We start from the raw sequence: 16,923 nt of genomic DNA on the forward strand, positions 1-16,923 counted from the left end.
GAACGTCTTCTATCCCCCATAGACGGGAAGGGGAGGGACGGAGATGGGGAGGCCAGGAAAGTGGGTTGAGGGAGGGATGAGGAGGGGAAGGGAGAGGGAGAGGACGGGATGGGGATAAAGGATGTTGGAATGCATAGTTTGGCAATACCATGGAAGTCAAGAGTAAATGCCTTAACTAGAGCCATTTGACAATGCACTATATTACCAAAAATTAGCAGGTGTCTTGTGCGCTGTCAAAGTGCCACTTCGATCAAATAATTTAGTTTGAAAGATATTTGAGAAAAATGGTAATTCACAGTCCCTGAAACTCTCTCTCTCTCTCTTACAGTATTATAGAATCAGGTTATATGCTGGACTCAGTCCTTTGGTCTTGTAACAGATGTTCATGTATGCCCATTATTTGAATAAAAATGTGCTAACCATACCTGTTAGGTATTGTTAAGTTTGCCTATACATTGTAATTTGCAGGTAACCTTACTGCCCCAAAATTTTAAAGGATTTTGTTGTGGTACCTATTTTTGTAAGATTTAGGTACAGATACACAAAGTACCATTAACAATAACACTACTGTATAGGTGGTAGTCCTATATTGAGGCGCTAGGTACTGTAGCCTATACGGTAATGTTAAATTTCTTAGAGATTGCTGAGCTGTACTTATAAAGCTTTTAAACTTGAGGTTAGTTCTTACTGAATGAAATATATTAGTGCAAATTTCTTTTCTCTGAATCCCAGTACTGCAAAAATTCATGGTCTTTGGACAAAAATGGAAGAGTTTCAAGACTGACAAAGTTACCACTTAGAAAAATAATTCTCCTTTTATGTCAAAGTGATGAATTTTCTTCCAGCAGCATGGGTGAAACAACGCCAGAGGGCCAACAGCTCCATTTGAGATGGCACTCTCACTCAACCACCTTCACTGGGATGCTCTCAGAACTTCACCATGGACGTGCCTACACAGATGTATCGCTTGTGTGCGATGGAGGCATTGTCAGAGCACATAGGGCCATTCTTTCCCTCTGCTCTCCTTACTTAGGTAATTATTCTACCCGTTGTTTTAGCTTTTAGTTTTTCCATTTGTTTGAACTTTGACATTGTATGCTTTACATTTGTTTGAACTTTGACATTGAATGTTTTCCATTTGTTTGAACTTTGACATTGAATGTTTTCCATTTGTTTGAACTTTGACATTGAATGTTTTCCATTTGTTTGAACTTTGACATTGAATATTTTCCATTTGTTTGAACTTTGACATTGAATGTTTTCCATTTGTTTGAACTTTGACATTGAAATCAAATTATGTAAGTTTTACATTGTAAACTATAAACTGGAATATACATTTGTGGAAGTTGCAACTTAAGCTATGATAGTTTTTAGTACCAAAATATAAAGCCATACAACAATTATTGTTTAGGAGTAAATGGGGGCTACATATATTTAGCTCGTGTCTTTGATGTCAATCCATCCTGATTATTCAATTTTTTTTTTTTTTTTTTTTTTTTTTTTCCCAGCTGTTGTTTTGGGTGCTTGTCCTGATACTGATGCTCCTCTCCTCCTCCCCGATGTGCCTGTCCAGGATATGGTTTATCTTGTGTCGTTCATATATCGTGGTCAGGTGGATGTGCATCAGCAACATATTGCATCATTTCTAAATACGGCCAAGCATCTTCATGTTCTTGGCTTAGAAGAAGGGGATAGAGTAAGTGTTCATACAGCATTGCATAATGTGTTGATAATATAAGTGGGCAATGGTTGAGTTTTATTTTCCAAATGTTTCAGATTGTTTACATATATGTACATGGTATACTCACTCAGTTTTTCTATTTCAAGAAAAATTTTGTATATTATGGTGTATTGTGTAATTCATTTTGTTGTTAACTTTTCACATTTGATATGAAAGTACAGTACCTGTTCCATGTAACTCATTGTACATTCTTTGTGATGTATGTTATTTTCACACTATCACATACCATAGTTGGTTGCAAGTTTTAGGCAGTATTCCTGTGTCATTTTAAATATTGTTTCAAAACCAGTATCATCAGTTGTTATTGCCTCATGACTACCTCTTGTCTCCCAAAATACATGTTCTTATGCTTCATACTTATATAATTTTACAATGGCTATGGTTTTGCATTTCCTCAGCTTGTCGATTCTTCTCCAAGTAAGTCTGACACTTCTACATCTGGCAGTGAGGCTGGTGATGACATCAGTCAAGTCATAAATGGAAACAACAACAATGATGAAGAGGAGTTGGTTGAAGAGGAAGAGGAGGAGGAGGAAGGAACGGTAAGGGACTCAAAACCATTGTTGGAAAGTATTAAAGATTTATCTCCATGAGTTCAGTTCTTGAAATATTCCCTAACAGAGGCTTTAGATTGTTCTCTTGAATGGCAGGCTTTCTTTTCAATTGTTATAGATGGTTGGTGCAAAGTTTTTAAACGATACTTTCATAAGTGAAGTAAGACTTTGACAATTTTATATGTGGGGCTCTTCTGCATTTTCATAGTTACCTTGAAATGACCAAATTAAAATCATGTGAACCTTTGTGAAAATTTGTGTATATAACCAGACCAGTCAAAATTTGTAACTCATGCAATTTTGATGTTAGAGATTTGTTCTTCACTGGAGATCAAAACAGTGGTCCTATCTTGTAAATCTTTTAAAAGTTTAATTGGATAAATTGAAAACAGATTTTAGGAACTATCTTCTTTATCTCTACCTCTATCCCTAAGCTGATATGTCCTCCAGTTATTTCTGTCAAAAGCGTATACCTCTATTGAAACCTCCAAATTCTCCTTCACTTTTTCATCTCATTTAAACCTTTCCCGCACTCGTGACCTATCCCTAATAGGTTCCATCCAAGCCCTCTTCACTCATTCTTACCACATGCTCATACCATTTCAGTTTTGACTAATCAAATCACTAGTCTTACCTCTCGGGTACTCCTAATTTCTTCATTTTCCAGCCTCATACAGCAAGATCCCAAACTCATTTTCACAATCCTCACTTCTGTTCTTTCCAGCTTTTGATCCACCTTCCTTCTGAATGCCCTTGTTTCTGAACTGGTCTGGTTATGGTGCAGTGCATCTTAATTTTCAGTTTATTTGGCATTCTTTTATTACTGCCCTGCCACCTCCCTCTGTTTCCCCAGAGCTGCTTTTATCCTACTTTCAAACTCAGTTTCACACTTTCTTGGCTTACAGTAGATCCTAACTACTGTATTTGAAATTCTCTACCTCTTATAAATCTAGGCCTCTTCTATCTTGTATAAATAACCTATCCTTTCCCTACTTGCTGGACACCGTAACGTCAGGAGATCCCCGGTTTAACCTCTGATGGACCAGGTGCTTTCCCACTCTTCATTTCACTCACACCTTTCTTTACTTTTGTAGACAGTATCTCCATCACCTCTCCCTCCACCCTCCTCACCTCCCCCAAATCCCCTCATTAACTGTGTTATAAAAGATTTGACAATCTTCATTTATGTCATCATCGTTATGCAAGATACAGTACTTCCTTCTCTATCTTTGATGACATGCGACTGATACCAGGTCGTTTGATATTTTGTAAATATCCTTTTCACCATCCTCTGTACCTCTTGCAGTAGCTGTGACCAATTTCTTTTTAAGAACTAAAAAATGATTCTGTCTGCAGTAATATCATAGCGTGAGAGGCCAGCCCTGTGAGAGAGAAACATATTAGCTCAGTGGTGTGGTTAAAGTACTAAATAATAATAATAATGGCATTTGAAAAGAATGCTAGTATTACTTTAATCTCCAGAATTTAGACTGTTTCATTTACTAAGTACAGTGTTGTAATCCAACAAAGAACAGTGCATTGGTCACCTTTTAACTTATTATTATTCACAAAGTATGTGATGTTGCAATATCATTGGTTACATTATTGCTGGCAGTGTTTACTTGACAAGAGAATGTGAGAAAACTGGATATTTTTGCTAATGATTCTTGGAGTTGCTCCCACATATTGCCTATGGACTCTTATGTGTTTGTAGTAGGAAATAAGTTCTGCTTACACTATTCATTTTATTTATTTACTTCAAGTTAAAACCAAGTTAATTTAAATTTTTTTCTGCTGCATATTTGGGCATTCAAAACAGTAGCAATTTTTCATGTTGTCATGTTAGACACAAAATTGGATGCAATTCTTATTGGTTGTTTGCTGTAGTTAAGAGCATTACCATTCCATCAAGTTGGAATGGTAATGTTTTTAACATAATATTGTATCAAAGAAAGGTAAAAATTTAATTAGGTATGAAATTTATTATTGAATCTATATAAATGTATATCTTGGCAACATTTAAAGATTGACATGTCATTACATTTGGTAGACTCAGATTTTCAGTGAGTGAATACCTATTCTCTGTCGAGTTTTTATGAATGGTTACCTTTTACAATTCATGACCCAAGCATTATTACTGTAATTAAAAAAACTATTTGTTAAAGTGTAAAGCTCATAACATTGGTAATTGGCAAGGAAAATGCATGTGTTATTCTCATGTGAGACTTGTTACAAGAATACAGTAACGGTGAGAATCAGTTTTATGATATATTTTTGTGATTCCACAGATTTAGGATTTCCTTATTAAATTTTCATATCAAATACTTTACTGTATTTTGAGAATTTGAATATATAATTGCTTGCATACATCAACTGGTTGGAAAGATATAATTCACCATTGTATGAAATTTAATCCAGCAGACTGAACAGGGTCAGGGCGTCAATCTGAAGTCTGAATTTACCGTTAAAGAAGAGCCTCTTGAAACTGCAGAGGCATCTGCTGATGTCACAGCTGACATAACACCGGATGGAAGGATTGATCTCAATTTTTATTTGCAGCAAGCAATACAGAGTGCATCTATGCCTTGTCCACTATGTAAGAAGGTATGACAATTGAAATTGGTTGTTAGTTGATTGTCTTGTTGTTTGAATATTCACTCCATATATTTTTCATAGATATTCCTAGGTTGTGAGGAAATGAACAGTGTTTTCAGCATTAGCAGTATGAATCTATTTTGCTGGAAGCAAAGTACAGTATATGAACTGCTTGTGTCACACGTGTTACTTCTAAGATATAAGAATCTTGACCCCGTTCTGATTTCTTACCTGCTTTGAATAATATCCTTTTTTTTTTTTTTTTTTTTTTTTTATTCACTTAACAGGTGTGCTAGATTTATTCACTTGACATGTGTGCTATGTCAGACAGAAGTGTTAAACATGGTATACTGGTTCCTGTATTCTTGTATTGCATTGTGGTGATGTCTTAAAGTTGCTTTTGTTGAACTTCAAGTTAGATTTAATTTTACATTAACAATACTTGCATTACATCTGTTGTTGCAACTGACCTTGAATTTACACCTATAATTTAAAAAAATAGCCTTCCAAGGGTGGAATGATGCTCTCACCCTCTGTTGCTTTTGAATTTATGATTGGTATCTATAAAACAAAATTTGTTTTAAATATTTTTATGTGGAGTGGTTACAAATACAAACCATTCCTTTATCTTGATATCAGAGGTTCATTTTGTGGTGATAGCATATATTTTTTATATGTATGGTATAGTTTACAGTCTAGGACATGTCCTTAAGGATTATTTTTTTATTTCATAATATAAATGGATCAGATTACATATCTATTTGTACTTGGAATGTTAAGTATGAAAGGAAATTTTCAATAAATAATTGGTGATGGTCTCTTGTAAAGTGTTTACATAGTATCTTCAAGTACAGCAGTATCAGACTTTTTATATCAAAAGGAAATAACTTTGTTTTAAGCACTTGGTTCTTCTTCAGATATGATTATCTTGGTGGGAAAATGAAAAATATAGGCTTGACCTGCTTTGTGGGGATCAAAATTTAGTTTGAATTAGGATATTAACCCCTGGTGGATGGGTAACATATTTTTACTTAGAGCTTTGGGGTGGATTACGGGTAACATACATATTTATGTTGAAGATTTTGCTCCCTTCAGTTTGAACAAATTTTGCAGGAAAAGTGCTCAGATCACTTCCATGGTCCATAAATAACTCGTGGGAACTTTTACCCCAACTCTAATAGCTAGTCATACTAGAGAGAGTCATACTAGAGAGAGAGTTCAGTTTGCCTTGAGGTGTCTTAGGGGAATGTTGTCCAAAATTCCCACCCAATGACGTCTCAGATATTTTACAGTGTACTGAGAATTTGTTGCTGACTTCGTTATCTGCTACATTATGTGAGCTGTAATTATAATTTTACAAAATAAAATAAAAAAAAACATTAGAAAAAACGCTTATAATTTGGTGAAATTAGCATATTTTTATGACTGTCGTTTGGAGGAGAGGTCCCACAGAGAATTGGAAATATTCACTTTTAACTTCCGTTGGAAGGTACAGAAAATTTTTTATAATTTTTTTTTCTTATACTATATATACATATGCATCTTCCTCTTTCCATTGATAATTTTTTTTTTTTTTTTTTTTTAATTGGCCATTCTTAAATTTAGCCCAGTCTAGGGGTGTGCTTAATAAATATAAGCCTGGACTGTGACGGTTAAATTCCTCTAATGCACCAAATGAGTTTAACATTTACTGGTCAGTGGTTAAACAATTATAAAACACATTCTTCATACAAACTCATTTATCGTAAAATATCAGGTGCACCAACTTGATAAAACTTGAAAGAGAAAAGACCTCATTGAACACGCTGAGACTGTGCCCCATCTTCCCACAAAGCATCATTCTTCTGGCCAGCATCAACCAGGAAAAGTGCAAAGAAGAAAGGATTGCATTAAAGTTTTGAGTAAAGGGTTTGTAACTGGCAGTCCCTGCTTACCGGCGGCATCAGTTAATGGCGCTTCAGTCTTTCGACGCTTGGTTGATGACATCATTGACCAGATTTTCAGTGCCAGTAAGCAATTTTTGGCACTGGTAAGAAGTTTATCGGTGTCGGTAAGCAATTTTTGGCTCTGGTAAGCGGTTTATCAGCACCAATTGGCGCTTATGGCGTCATAAACGCCATTCGTTACCATAGTTATTGTGATGTTCCTGTTAACGATGATGTCAGTTATCGACTTTGCCCTGAAGGAGTCGCACCTACAAGGATGCTAGGACTAACCAATCAAGGTACCACAAGTGAATACACTTCAAGTGGGGCCAAGCCATTACTAGTCCAAAGCATAACACCTTGAACTGGTAGTTCTGCCATATATATAGCAGCTACTTCTTAGAGCTCTAATAATGAATGGTTGCTGTATTTGAAAATATGTACCCTTCAGATTTATTGAAAGCATGAAGTCTCCCTCTCTGATGGATTCCAACACAGTTTGTGCTGTCTCCATCTTGAAATACATCCATAACACAAACTCTTTTCAGGGGAGACAGGTTGATCACCACCTTCCAACCTCCAGTTGTCTTCACCAGGAAAAATTTATTTTAGAACCCCATTATCGCTTCCACCTCTGCCGAAAGGGCCAGAGACATCCATGAAATGGGAAGACAATTGAAACATGTTCAATTAATGTATTCTTGAACAGCCTGTAAACCATCCTAAAGGACTGCTACAATCCAAGGCTCCCATCCCTGCTCTTGCCACATAACCTATAATGGCAAGACAGGTAACCCCTACTCAAAGGAGCAGAGGAAGGGGGACTGCCACCCTCAGCAACCCCCTCTCTTCTTCCCACTTCCTCCCTTCTTAGAGGAAGACTGGGCCATTTGTCTGGGTTTCTGAAAAGCAGCCTTTCTCATAGATCCAGATATGGAGGGCTTTGCTAAGCCCACAGGTTTTCCAGAAGCTACCTTCAAACCTGAAGGTTTAAAAGCATGGGTGATGTGAGATACATGATTCCTAGATTTCATGCTAAAGTGCAGTCTTCACAGTATTCTTAGGAAGGGTACTGATGAAAGCTCAACACCAAAGTATCCTTCAGCATGTGATACTTTCCTTGAGAAAAGATAGGCAATCAGGTTTCTCCTAAGGATGAAGTTTGCCGACTGGTTGGCATGCTGGTATACCGGTAAAGTTATGGCCCTTTTCCTGATTCCAGTAGCCTCTTAAACATTGCCTTTTCGCTCCAAGATGAGAAGCCTGACACAACAAAGACCATTTTTGTGTTCATCCAAAGGACAAGCCATGAAATGATCAGGAGACATCATAAACACAGTCTCCTAAGTGGTAACATCTGCAGTGGAGAATGGTACAGTTGATACATCCAATGCCAATGGAGGAGCTTTTGCATCCTCTGGCACATATATCTCCTTGACATGATAGCCATGGGGGGAGAAGTTTGCTTGACCTGATGGAAGCAAGGAAACTCCCTGATGCACAGTAAGGATAGAAGAGCACAGTACACACACACATCTGTTTTCTATGGCTACCAAAGTGAGTGGGACAGTTGATGAGTGAGGATGCTCTCCCACCACCTCTTATCTTGTTAACAACCTGGTTACCAAGTTTTCAGCAACTGGTTCCAGCGTGTGCTAAAGGATACTCCAGTTTTAAAGGCAATGGTTTGTATTTCTATAAGAATAAATACAAATTGGCTTCAAAACATTTTCTATAACTTGAACTATTTTAGTAAGTGCTAGATTTCTTTGCCATCAGTGAATACATAAAAAATTTTTTAAAGTGAGTTTTTATGCACAATTTTACCAATATTCTTTGGTACACACTCTACCAAAGGATATTGGTAAAATTGTGCATAAAAACTCACTTTTTAAACCCTTACTGGATGGGCAAGATCATATGAGGAACTGTAACATGTTTTGAGTGAACACTGGGCTAACTCATGAGGAATTAATATTGCACGCCATAGTTTGGATGAAATTAGTGGGAAAAATGTTCATAGCACTTCAATGGGCCATAAATGACCTATGGCAACTGTATTAGCTCAGTGCGGGAGAGAGGTAGATCAGTCAGCCTCGAGTTTTCACGGGGGAATGTACTGCCTCTCCGTAGCTCCAGGACATCTTTTCTTTTTATTTGTTCATAAATTTACCCAGGGATTGCTGTTGGTTTTAGTTCTTGTCTTGTATGATAGTTCAGATGTAACTGTAAATCTCAAAGTAAAGTGTAAAGGAAAGTTAGAAAAAACATGTACAGTATACCTGACAAAAAATGCGTTGCATCTCCCCATCTCAGTAAATCTCTTAAATATTTTACAATATACGTGCTTGAATTTGTTACTGATTTTAGTTCTTATCTGTTATGATGGTGTGTGAGCTGTAATTATAATTTTACAAAATAAAATGAATTATTGGAAAAAAACATAACTATAAAAATTAGTATATTTTTACAAGCATTTTGTAAAAGAGGTCCCACACAGGTTTGTATATAGTCACTTTCAACTTCCCATGGATGGTACAGAAAAATTGTTAGAATTTTTTCACCTTGTGCATTTGCATATCTATTTCCATTGATGTGTTTTTTAAATTGGCCAACCTTAAAGTTTGCCTGGTCTGTGGGTGTGCTTAATGTATATTTAGCCTGCCCCTTAAGGGTTAATGTTAATGCATTCACTAATAGTAAAGAAATCTAGCATTTACTAAAATAGTTCAATTTATAGAAAATTTTTTAAAGCAATTTGTGTTAGTTCTTATAGAAATAAAAACTATTGCCGTTTCAGCTGGAGTATCCTGCTGCTGTTCACGTATAATATTCAAGGTCTGAAGAAGATTCACACACTGTTTCAAAATTACTGTAAAAGAAATTGGGAATTGCTCTGTATTATTTGGTTATACTGTACAGTAATCATGTATATGCTGTTCCTCATTTTTCCTATCCTATCGAGTGTGTTCAACAAAGAAAAATATAATTATATAATTCTGGATGAATTGGTAATGAAATTATTGGGATTATCTTTGTAATTTATTTTACAGGAATTCAAAAGTCAGTCCGGATTGAGAGATCATATTCGCCTTCATACAGGGGAGAGGCCTTTTGAGTGCGAGTTCTGCCAGATGAACTTTGCCCGGGCATCGCACTTGAAACGCCATCGTCGTATGCACACAGGGGAGAAACCTTTTATGTGTCGAATCTGTGGCAAAGATTTCTCTCGTGGTGACAAACTGAAAGACCACTTGAGGCGTCATGAAGCCGAAGACAAGCTCAGCCAAATAAGGAAGCAAATCTACCAGCCTGACGAAGGAAATGCCGAACAACCAGAGACCGAAATGGGTTCCCAAGTGGGGTCAGTTAGTAACGTACAGGTACTGGCCAACAAAACAAACAGTGCTCCAACAGATTCCATCATGCCTCCTGCCAAACGGGCAAGAGGCAGGCCTCCAAAGAATTCCCAAGTGAACTCTCATTTCCAACCAGCAGTGTCTCAGGTACCTTCTGCCTTGGTATCACAGAGTGAAAGCTATATGCCTCATATGCTAGGTGTTACTAGTATTGGGGAATGTATCTTAAGACCAATTAATTAAGTTCACTTTGTGTAGCATCATACTTAGTCCTTGTAAGCTGTTAGTGAAAGGAAAACTTGAAATTCCTTAAAAATAGCTAGTTAACTAATAAGTATGATAACCAGGGTAGGAATAAGACAATCTGGAAACCTGTGACAACCTTATGATTAAGCAACAGCTGTGATCCCCTTTCCTCTTTGGGTATTCAGTGTAATGTACAGTGATGTTTTCAGCTAGTAATGTATATGCAAAATTTAGGATTTCAGGTTTGGAATATGCATTTGGAATTTTACCACTTTTTGTGTAGCATTATTTTCAGTGAGTACCATATGGTAATAGTGCCTTACCCATAATTGACATTAAGACTCTTTGTACTTGGTCTGAATTCAAGGCTGTTGTTGTACTTGGTCTGAATTCAAGGCTGTTGTGGAGGATTCAGACCATCTTCATTAGAAAAGATCAGACTCTTTTTTTTTTTTTTTTTTTTTTTTTTTTTTTTTTACTGGCAATTTTTTTGTATGTTTACTGGCAAGTAGTTTTATTATTTTTTAGTTTTACCTTATATTTTTTTCATAATTTGCACTTATTTATTCAGTGCAAGGTTTGAACAAATTTGTTTTGTTTCAGAAAGATCGTTTTGTCGTGTAGATATGCCATCAAAGTTCCTCTTTGTACGTTTTAAAATTGACTGCAAAAAGTTGTACTAAGTACAGAATGTGAAATGAGGTCATTTTTATAACTTCTTGGCATGGGAATCATTGTTTATGGAGAAATGCCTTGTTTCAGTAAATTCAACAGGAGACTGAAAATTGGCTATTAGTTACGAATTGTCTAAGAAAAAGCTAGTGACAAATGCCAGACACTACTAAAGTCCTGTTGTGTATGACGAGTTTTGTGTGTATTGAAAAGTATATTACATTTAACTAAAAAATAAAGCTAGAAAGGATGTTAGCATGTGTGTGAAGTCTTCTGTATTCATTACAGGATATTAAGTGCCTTAGTGTTAGCACGGACCACATCATTTTTTCTGGTAACACATGAAACTTTTGTCTTGTACACTGTGTAATTTATTGTTGTTGCAATTTATTGTTGTTGCAATAGACATTCCATTTTGCCAATTTCTGGTTTGCACAACTTGCACAAATGTAACCAATACAATATAGTACAACTTATACGTGACAATTTTGTGTTTTAAGCATTGTGTTTTACCAGAGTTAAGGATAATTGAAATTTTATACTTTTTATATATATCTACTAGTGAAAACTACATGAAATTGTATTTTCAAAACTTACTTTACATTATTATTAAATCCCATAAAGTATTATGCTATACACTGTTGAATCCCATAAAGTATTTGCTATTCATTCTGGTAAAAAAATGTTGATTTGAAAAAAATTTAAAAAGGAATTGAAAGTTGGAGGCATTTGGACTTAAGGAAAGGAACTTCTGTCCATAAGATTACCAAGTTAATTTGCTTTTATAATTTTCCCACGAAATATGTTCTTTCCATAAGATTATCAAGTTCTTTTCCCACGAAAGATGTTATGTCCATAAGATTGAGTTAATTTGCTTTTATAATTTTCCCACAAAATATGTTCACAATGGTCTGGTAAAACTAAGGTATACTTACTTTACTAGACAATGCACATTGTACAAGTCAATTTGCTTTTATAATTTTCCCACAAAATATGTTCACTACACAATGCACATTGTAAACTGTCTTAATTTTCATGCAGGTGTTTACTGACAGTCATATTATGGGCTGTTCTGAAAAGCATGAACCTTTATGGCATAATGCCAGAATATTCAAACAATAATTACATATAATTGTACTATTACTAAGTATAACAATCCTGATGTGTTCAATAATATATTTCACATTTTTACTTAAAGGTCATTAAAACCATTCTAGTCCTTTAAGTTATGTAGAATATAATATTGTGTGCAAATGTTTTCCAGTTTTTGCTAATGCCAAATGCCTGAAAACCAGAGTTGATAGAATATTTGATAAGTACCATATGTTAATTTGAAAAAAACGTTGTAGATAGAGTTTGGTCTGATGAAGAAAAAGAGTAAAACAAGTCATATTTTTGTTGTGGCAGTTTTCATATACAGTATTATGGCATGTACATTGCTCTTGCAAATTTTATCAGAGCTTGGTAACTCACTGCTTCCATTTCCAAGTGATACATTTTGTGCCTGTACATTTTATACTGTACCTGGCTAAGCTTAAGTGTTTAAAATTTTCAAGTGTTTTAGGGTGTCATAGACAACAGATGAAAAGCCTGGTAAACTCACATTTCCTTTGTGAAGCGATACACTTTGTGCCTGGAAATTTTGTACTTGGCTAAACTTTATGCTTAGCTGTTCAGTTTTAGGGTATCATAGACAACAGTAATTTTTGGGGATACCATATTGCAAATTGTGTACAGTATAGTATAACCTAGTGCCCTAGATTACAATACTGTGAGTCATGATTTGCCTTCATCACCCGACATGGGATGGATTATCCTGTTATTGATAAAATAACAATCTTGTATGATAATATTTCCTATTTGAACAGAGTTACAAGCATTAGTTTTGTACTTTGTTTCCAAACAGTATATTAAGCTTTTTCTCATAACTATAGTATTATATTTAACTTTCAGTTACCCATTTTTTTTTTTTCTCATTCACTTTCATTGACCATGCAATTTCATCATTTCCACGAGTGCTGTGGTCATGGACAGGTAACAGCACTCTTCTTCATAAATCTGTATTACCATAACATTTTGTGCAGCATAAATCATTTCCATTGTTATTTATATTTATTTTTCTTTGTGCAGAGCATATGAAAATTAATATTCTTAGTTACATGGATTAAGTTTTAGTTAATGGATGTGGTACACTTATAATTTAAAAATTTACACTATACATGAAGATCCACATTAGACTACAGTATATACATTTTTATTTTGATCCTGAATTAGGAATGCACAGGTCATTACAAGGCTTCCATAACAATGTACTGTACTTACCATTAAGGCATAGTACCATTTACTGAAGTATTTTTGTACCAAAAAGCAGTTTCTGTATTTCATGTATTTATAATTATTATCTCCATCACCCTGTTGTATATTGACTGAAGCTGTGTGCACATTGTGTGTTAAAAGAATTACATAATATTCCATAAGGGCAAACATGACGTTTAAGCTGGATAGGAGGGTCTATTTATCATCTTAGTATCTGACATCTTAATAGTACTTGACTGCAGTTTCAGATACAGTATAGCTGTTCTAGTATTCCAGAGGTATTTTTTTAAATGTCCATAGCTCAAATATATGGGAAGATGTGAACAAACCACAAAACAAATAATCCAAAGTGCCTCAACAAATTGCAGTAGCTTCAACCCCCAAAAATTATGAAAGGCATGAATTCTAGAATTGTAAGGGAAGACCTCAATAAAACAAACTTCAGAGGCAAACAGGCTTTGCAAGCCAAAAAAGAAGATAAGGGGCCTTTTTTGTCTATTACTCTGGAGCAACTGTAATTATTCTTACAATTTTGCTGTTTGCTTCTCCAAGGGGTACCTTCTGCCATATTTTACATCATATGAAACATTCAGTGCCTAGAAAAAGACTTAATTGATAAGAACTTAAAAATTAATACTAGCAGTTTAAATATACTTTATGTACAGAATCCTTGATACAGACATGACAAGTCATTCCAATATATTGTAGAGCACTTCTCATGTGCCTTTTGTAAATTAGTAAAGTAGTATATGAGAGGTTATGTAAAGGATTAAAGCTACAGTTTATGCATATATTTTTATAAATCCATAATTTTTTTAATTGGATGTGATCAGTCAGTTCAAAGATGTTATTGTTAGAATGTGAATAAATATTTTCATTGGTTCTGTAGTGTTTTGAGTCTAATTCCCAATTCACTTATGTATCAACCACTGCAACGGGTATGTCACAATTTTCTTTCATTAGTCAGTAGAACTACTTTTATGACACCAAGTTTAAGTTTACAGTACTGCAAAAAACAATGGAGGAAAAGAAGGCTATAGCCCAATCCCAATATGTACATGAGCAGATAGTCTTCAAGTGATGCATAAAACACCAAACCTTCTACGATAAAACGAGGTTTAGCTGCCAGATTTGGCAGCCAATCAAGACGAAAACATTTGGTTACGTGATTTAGATGTAAGATGCTAATTTTGTCTTAAGCCTGGTTAACTATCATTGCAGTTTACGGTGGTCTTCAGTCAATGTAGGCAGGATCAACTTAAAGGTGGCTCCATCGACTAGGAACTTCTTATTGGATGCACGGTCAACAATGTAGAACCTGGAGAAGCAGGCATTTGTCAGGGCTTGCTAGCCACTGTTAGTTCCCCGGATGACCACCCTGCTTATTTTTTTCTCCAGTTGTAGTTCCTACCAGCTTCCCCAAACCTATGATGGTAACCACAGGTGCTTTTCCACAGCACTGACTATTCTTCATGTTTGGTCTTCCTGGTGTGACAAATGTGGGTACTGCAGTAAGTAATGAGCTTTGGAGACCAGCAATTCATCCACCTTTTTTCAAGAGGTCCATTATTGGTATGCCTTGTCTTGGGACGAACAGAAGTTCCAGAAGTGTCAGCAGGGACTTGAGTGTTCCAGATTGCCTTGGCCATTGTGTGCCCCTACAGAGTATTCAGCAGGTCATGGGCTCGTGGAGGGCAGGGAGAATTTGGCAGTGAGGAACTTTGTACAGGTCCTCATAATTATCTCATTCTGTTGATTGAGCCAAAGTTCAATCTGTGAGAACAGGGTGGCTGGGATTACCTTGAGGGCATATTCTTTCTTATATATGGAACTTATGATGTTATGGATGCATTATTGTTTCACCCACTGGAACCAGATAGATGTTTTTGTAGTTAAGAAGGGTGGTAGATAGTATTTGTCTGGTTACTTTTCAATAGACATCCAGTGTGTTAATTTTACTTGTTATACATCACTGTCATATAGTCTGTTGGTCACCTGAGGTCTTATGAAAGAACCTTGCTTGGTCTCCTGTATGAGTGGAGAAATGATGTCTTATGCAAGAACCCTGTTGGTCTCCTGTATGAGTGGAGAAAGACCTTCAGCTATCGAAGGAGACCAATACCAAAGCTTAAGTGCCATATGTAGTACATTAGTGGCTTTTTGTAGCAGAAGGCATGGCCATATGTCCATTAGTCACCAGGGTTTAATGGGATAACAATGCTGGGTCTTCAGCTCTCAATGGAGAGCAAGCCAGAGCTTAAGTGCCATGTTTAGTCTGTTCATGGCTTTTGCAGGAGGCGGCATGGCTGCCGTGAGCCTGTTAATCACTAGTGGAGGTCAACCCTGACCTCATGAGGGAAAGCAACCCTCCAGAACTTACGCAAAGTACTGAGTCTGTTGGTAGCTTCCCCACCCCCGCCAAAGAATTCCCCCTCCCCTGAGCCACTCGATACAATTCAACAGTATCACAAGAATAGGAAAACTATTCAGACATGGAAAAACAAGATGCTTGTCCTAATTTTGATTCCTTCTTTCAAAAACAACTGATTAAAGTTTCTAGTTCTCAAAACAGGCCACAATTACCGCCTCCGAAACTTGAAAATTCCTCATTAACAAGATCACTATCACCAGAAATGACTTTGTCATACAAGAGAAAACAAGTGGTTACCAGAAACAATTTCAAGTTAAGAATAAGAAAAATACTTTTCAATCATGAAAATAAGTACCATGCTGCAAACCAAAACACTGTGCACAGCGTTCAGGGCACAATAGTTACAAGCTTTAAGAAACACCATCCAAAGCAAGAAAAATCAATTAATACAAAATAATGAAGTTTAACTAAAAATCATTACTAATAAAATTAAAATACTTGGACAAAACAGAGAATTATCATCTTAAATTCCCAAATGTAAAAACTGTGGGTTCTATGGACATCTGAGCTTGTCTTCTAAGCTCAGTCAAATTACACCATGAAACGTCTGATCCACTGTCCCTCCATATGTGATAAGCTTCTTGTTTTTCAAGGTAGGCATGCTTACATATACAGTAACATTAAACCAGGGATTATCTTTAAAACAAAACTTATGATTCTAAAAGGAATTCTCCTCTTGATAAGAGTGCCCTTTAAACACTCGATAATATTTGGACTTCTATAAATATCACTCCACTTAGACTAAACAAGATCACAATGAATACCATCCTAACTGGCCTTGGAATTCAAGTATACGTTCCTTGAAAAGATAACATCAGGAACAGCCTGATCCATCTCCACATTAACCCTAAACTAGATGAGCCCACTGGCAAACCTACTCGAAAAGATACAATCCCCATAACATTTATGCATACGAGGTTCACTTATTAACTGCTAACGACCAGAAATAGTGAAAAAATCTGAAGCAGCACCACCACGATCATCTGTGGCAAGAACTAAGCTCAGCCATTCAGTGTGATGAGTACTGAAATCGCCAACCAATGTGAAACAAGCCGTGGAGTCAGCTTCCTAAACTACTGTACTG

The 16,923-nt window shown here is 36.0% G+C and overlaps 2 protein-coding genes across 15 annotated transcripts in view; one reads left to right on the forward strand and one right to left on the reverse strand.

Moving 5' to 3' along the window:
• LOC136854569 (zinc finger and BTB domain-containing protein 14-like) overlaps positions 1-14,292 on the forward strand; it is a 74,938-nt gene extending 60,646 nt beyond the window's left edge. For 5 of the 14 annotated variants that reach the window (XM_067130927.1, XM_067130929.1, XM_067130925.1 and 2 more), the window contains 5 exons: positions 849-1,033; positions 1,509-1,696; positions 2,140-2,283; positions 4,714-4,899; positions 9,869-14,292. In XM_067130927.1, coding sequence (XP_066987028.1) covers positions 850-1,033; positions 1,509-1,696; positions 2,140-2,283; positions 4,714-4,899; positions 9,869-10,417 — 1,251 coding nt within the window. In that variant the 5' untranslated portion in view covers position 849 and the 3' untranslated portion in view covers positions 10,418-14,292. Of the gene's footprint in view, positions 1-845; positions 1,034-1,508; positions 1,697-2,139; positions 2,284-4,713; positions 4,900-9,868 lie in introns of all 14 variants that reach the window. The other 9 variants (XM_067130937.1, XM_067130934.1, XM_067130938.1 and 6 more) reach the window with 3 other exon arrangements.
• Positions 1,745-16,923, reverse strand: part of LOC136854352 (uncharacterized) — a 42,937-nt gene continuing 27,758 nt past the window's right edge. The window contains exon 7 of the mRNA XM_067130652.1: positions 1,745-3,677. The gene's annotated coding sequence lies outside the window, so the exon portion shown is untranslated. The remainder of the gene's footprint in view (positions 3,678-16,923) is intronic.

The sequence above is a fragment of the Macrobrachium rosenbergii genome, chromosome 29 (genome assembly GCF_040412425.1).
Source record: "Macrobrachium rosenbergii isolate ZJJX-2024 chromosome 29, ASM4041242v1, whole genome shotgun sequence".
In the NCBI taxonomy this organism is placed as follows: Eukaryota; Metazoa; Arthropoda; class Malacostraca; order Decapoda; family Palaemonidae; genus Macrobrachium; species Macrobrachium rosenbergii.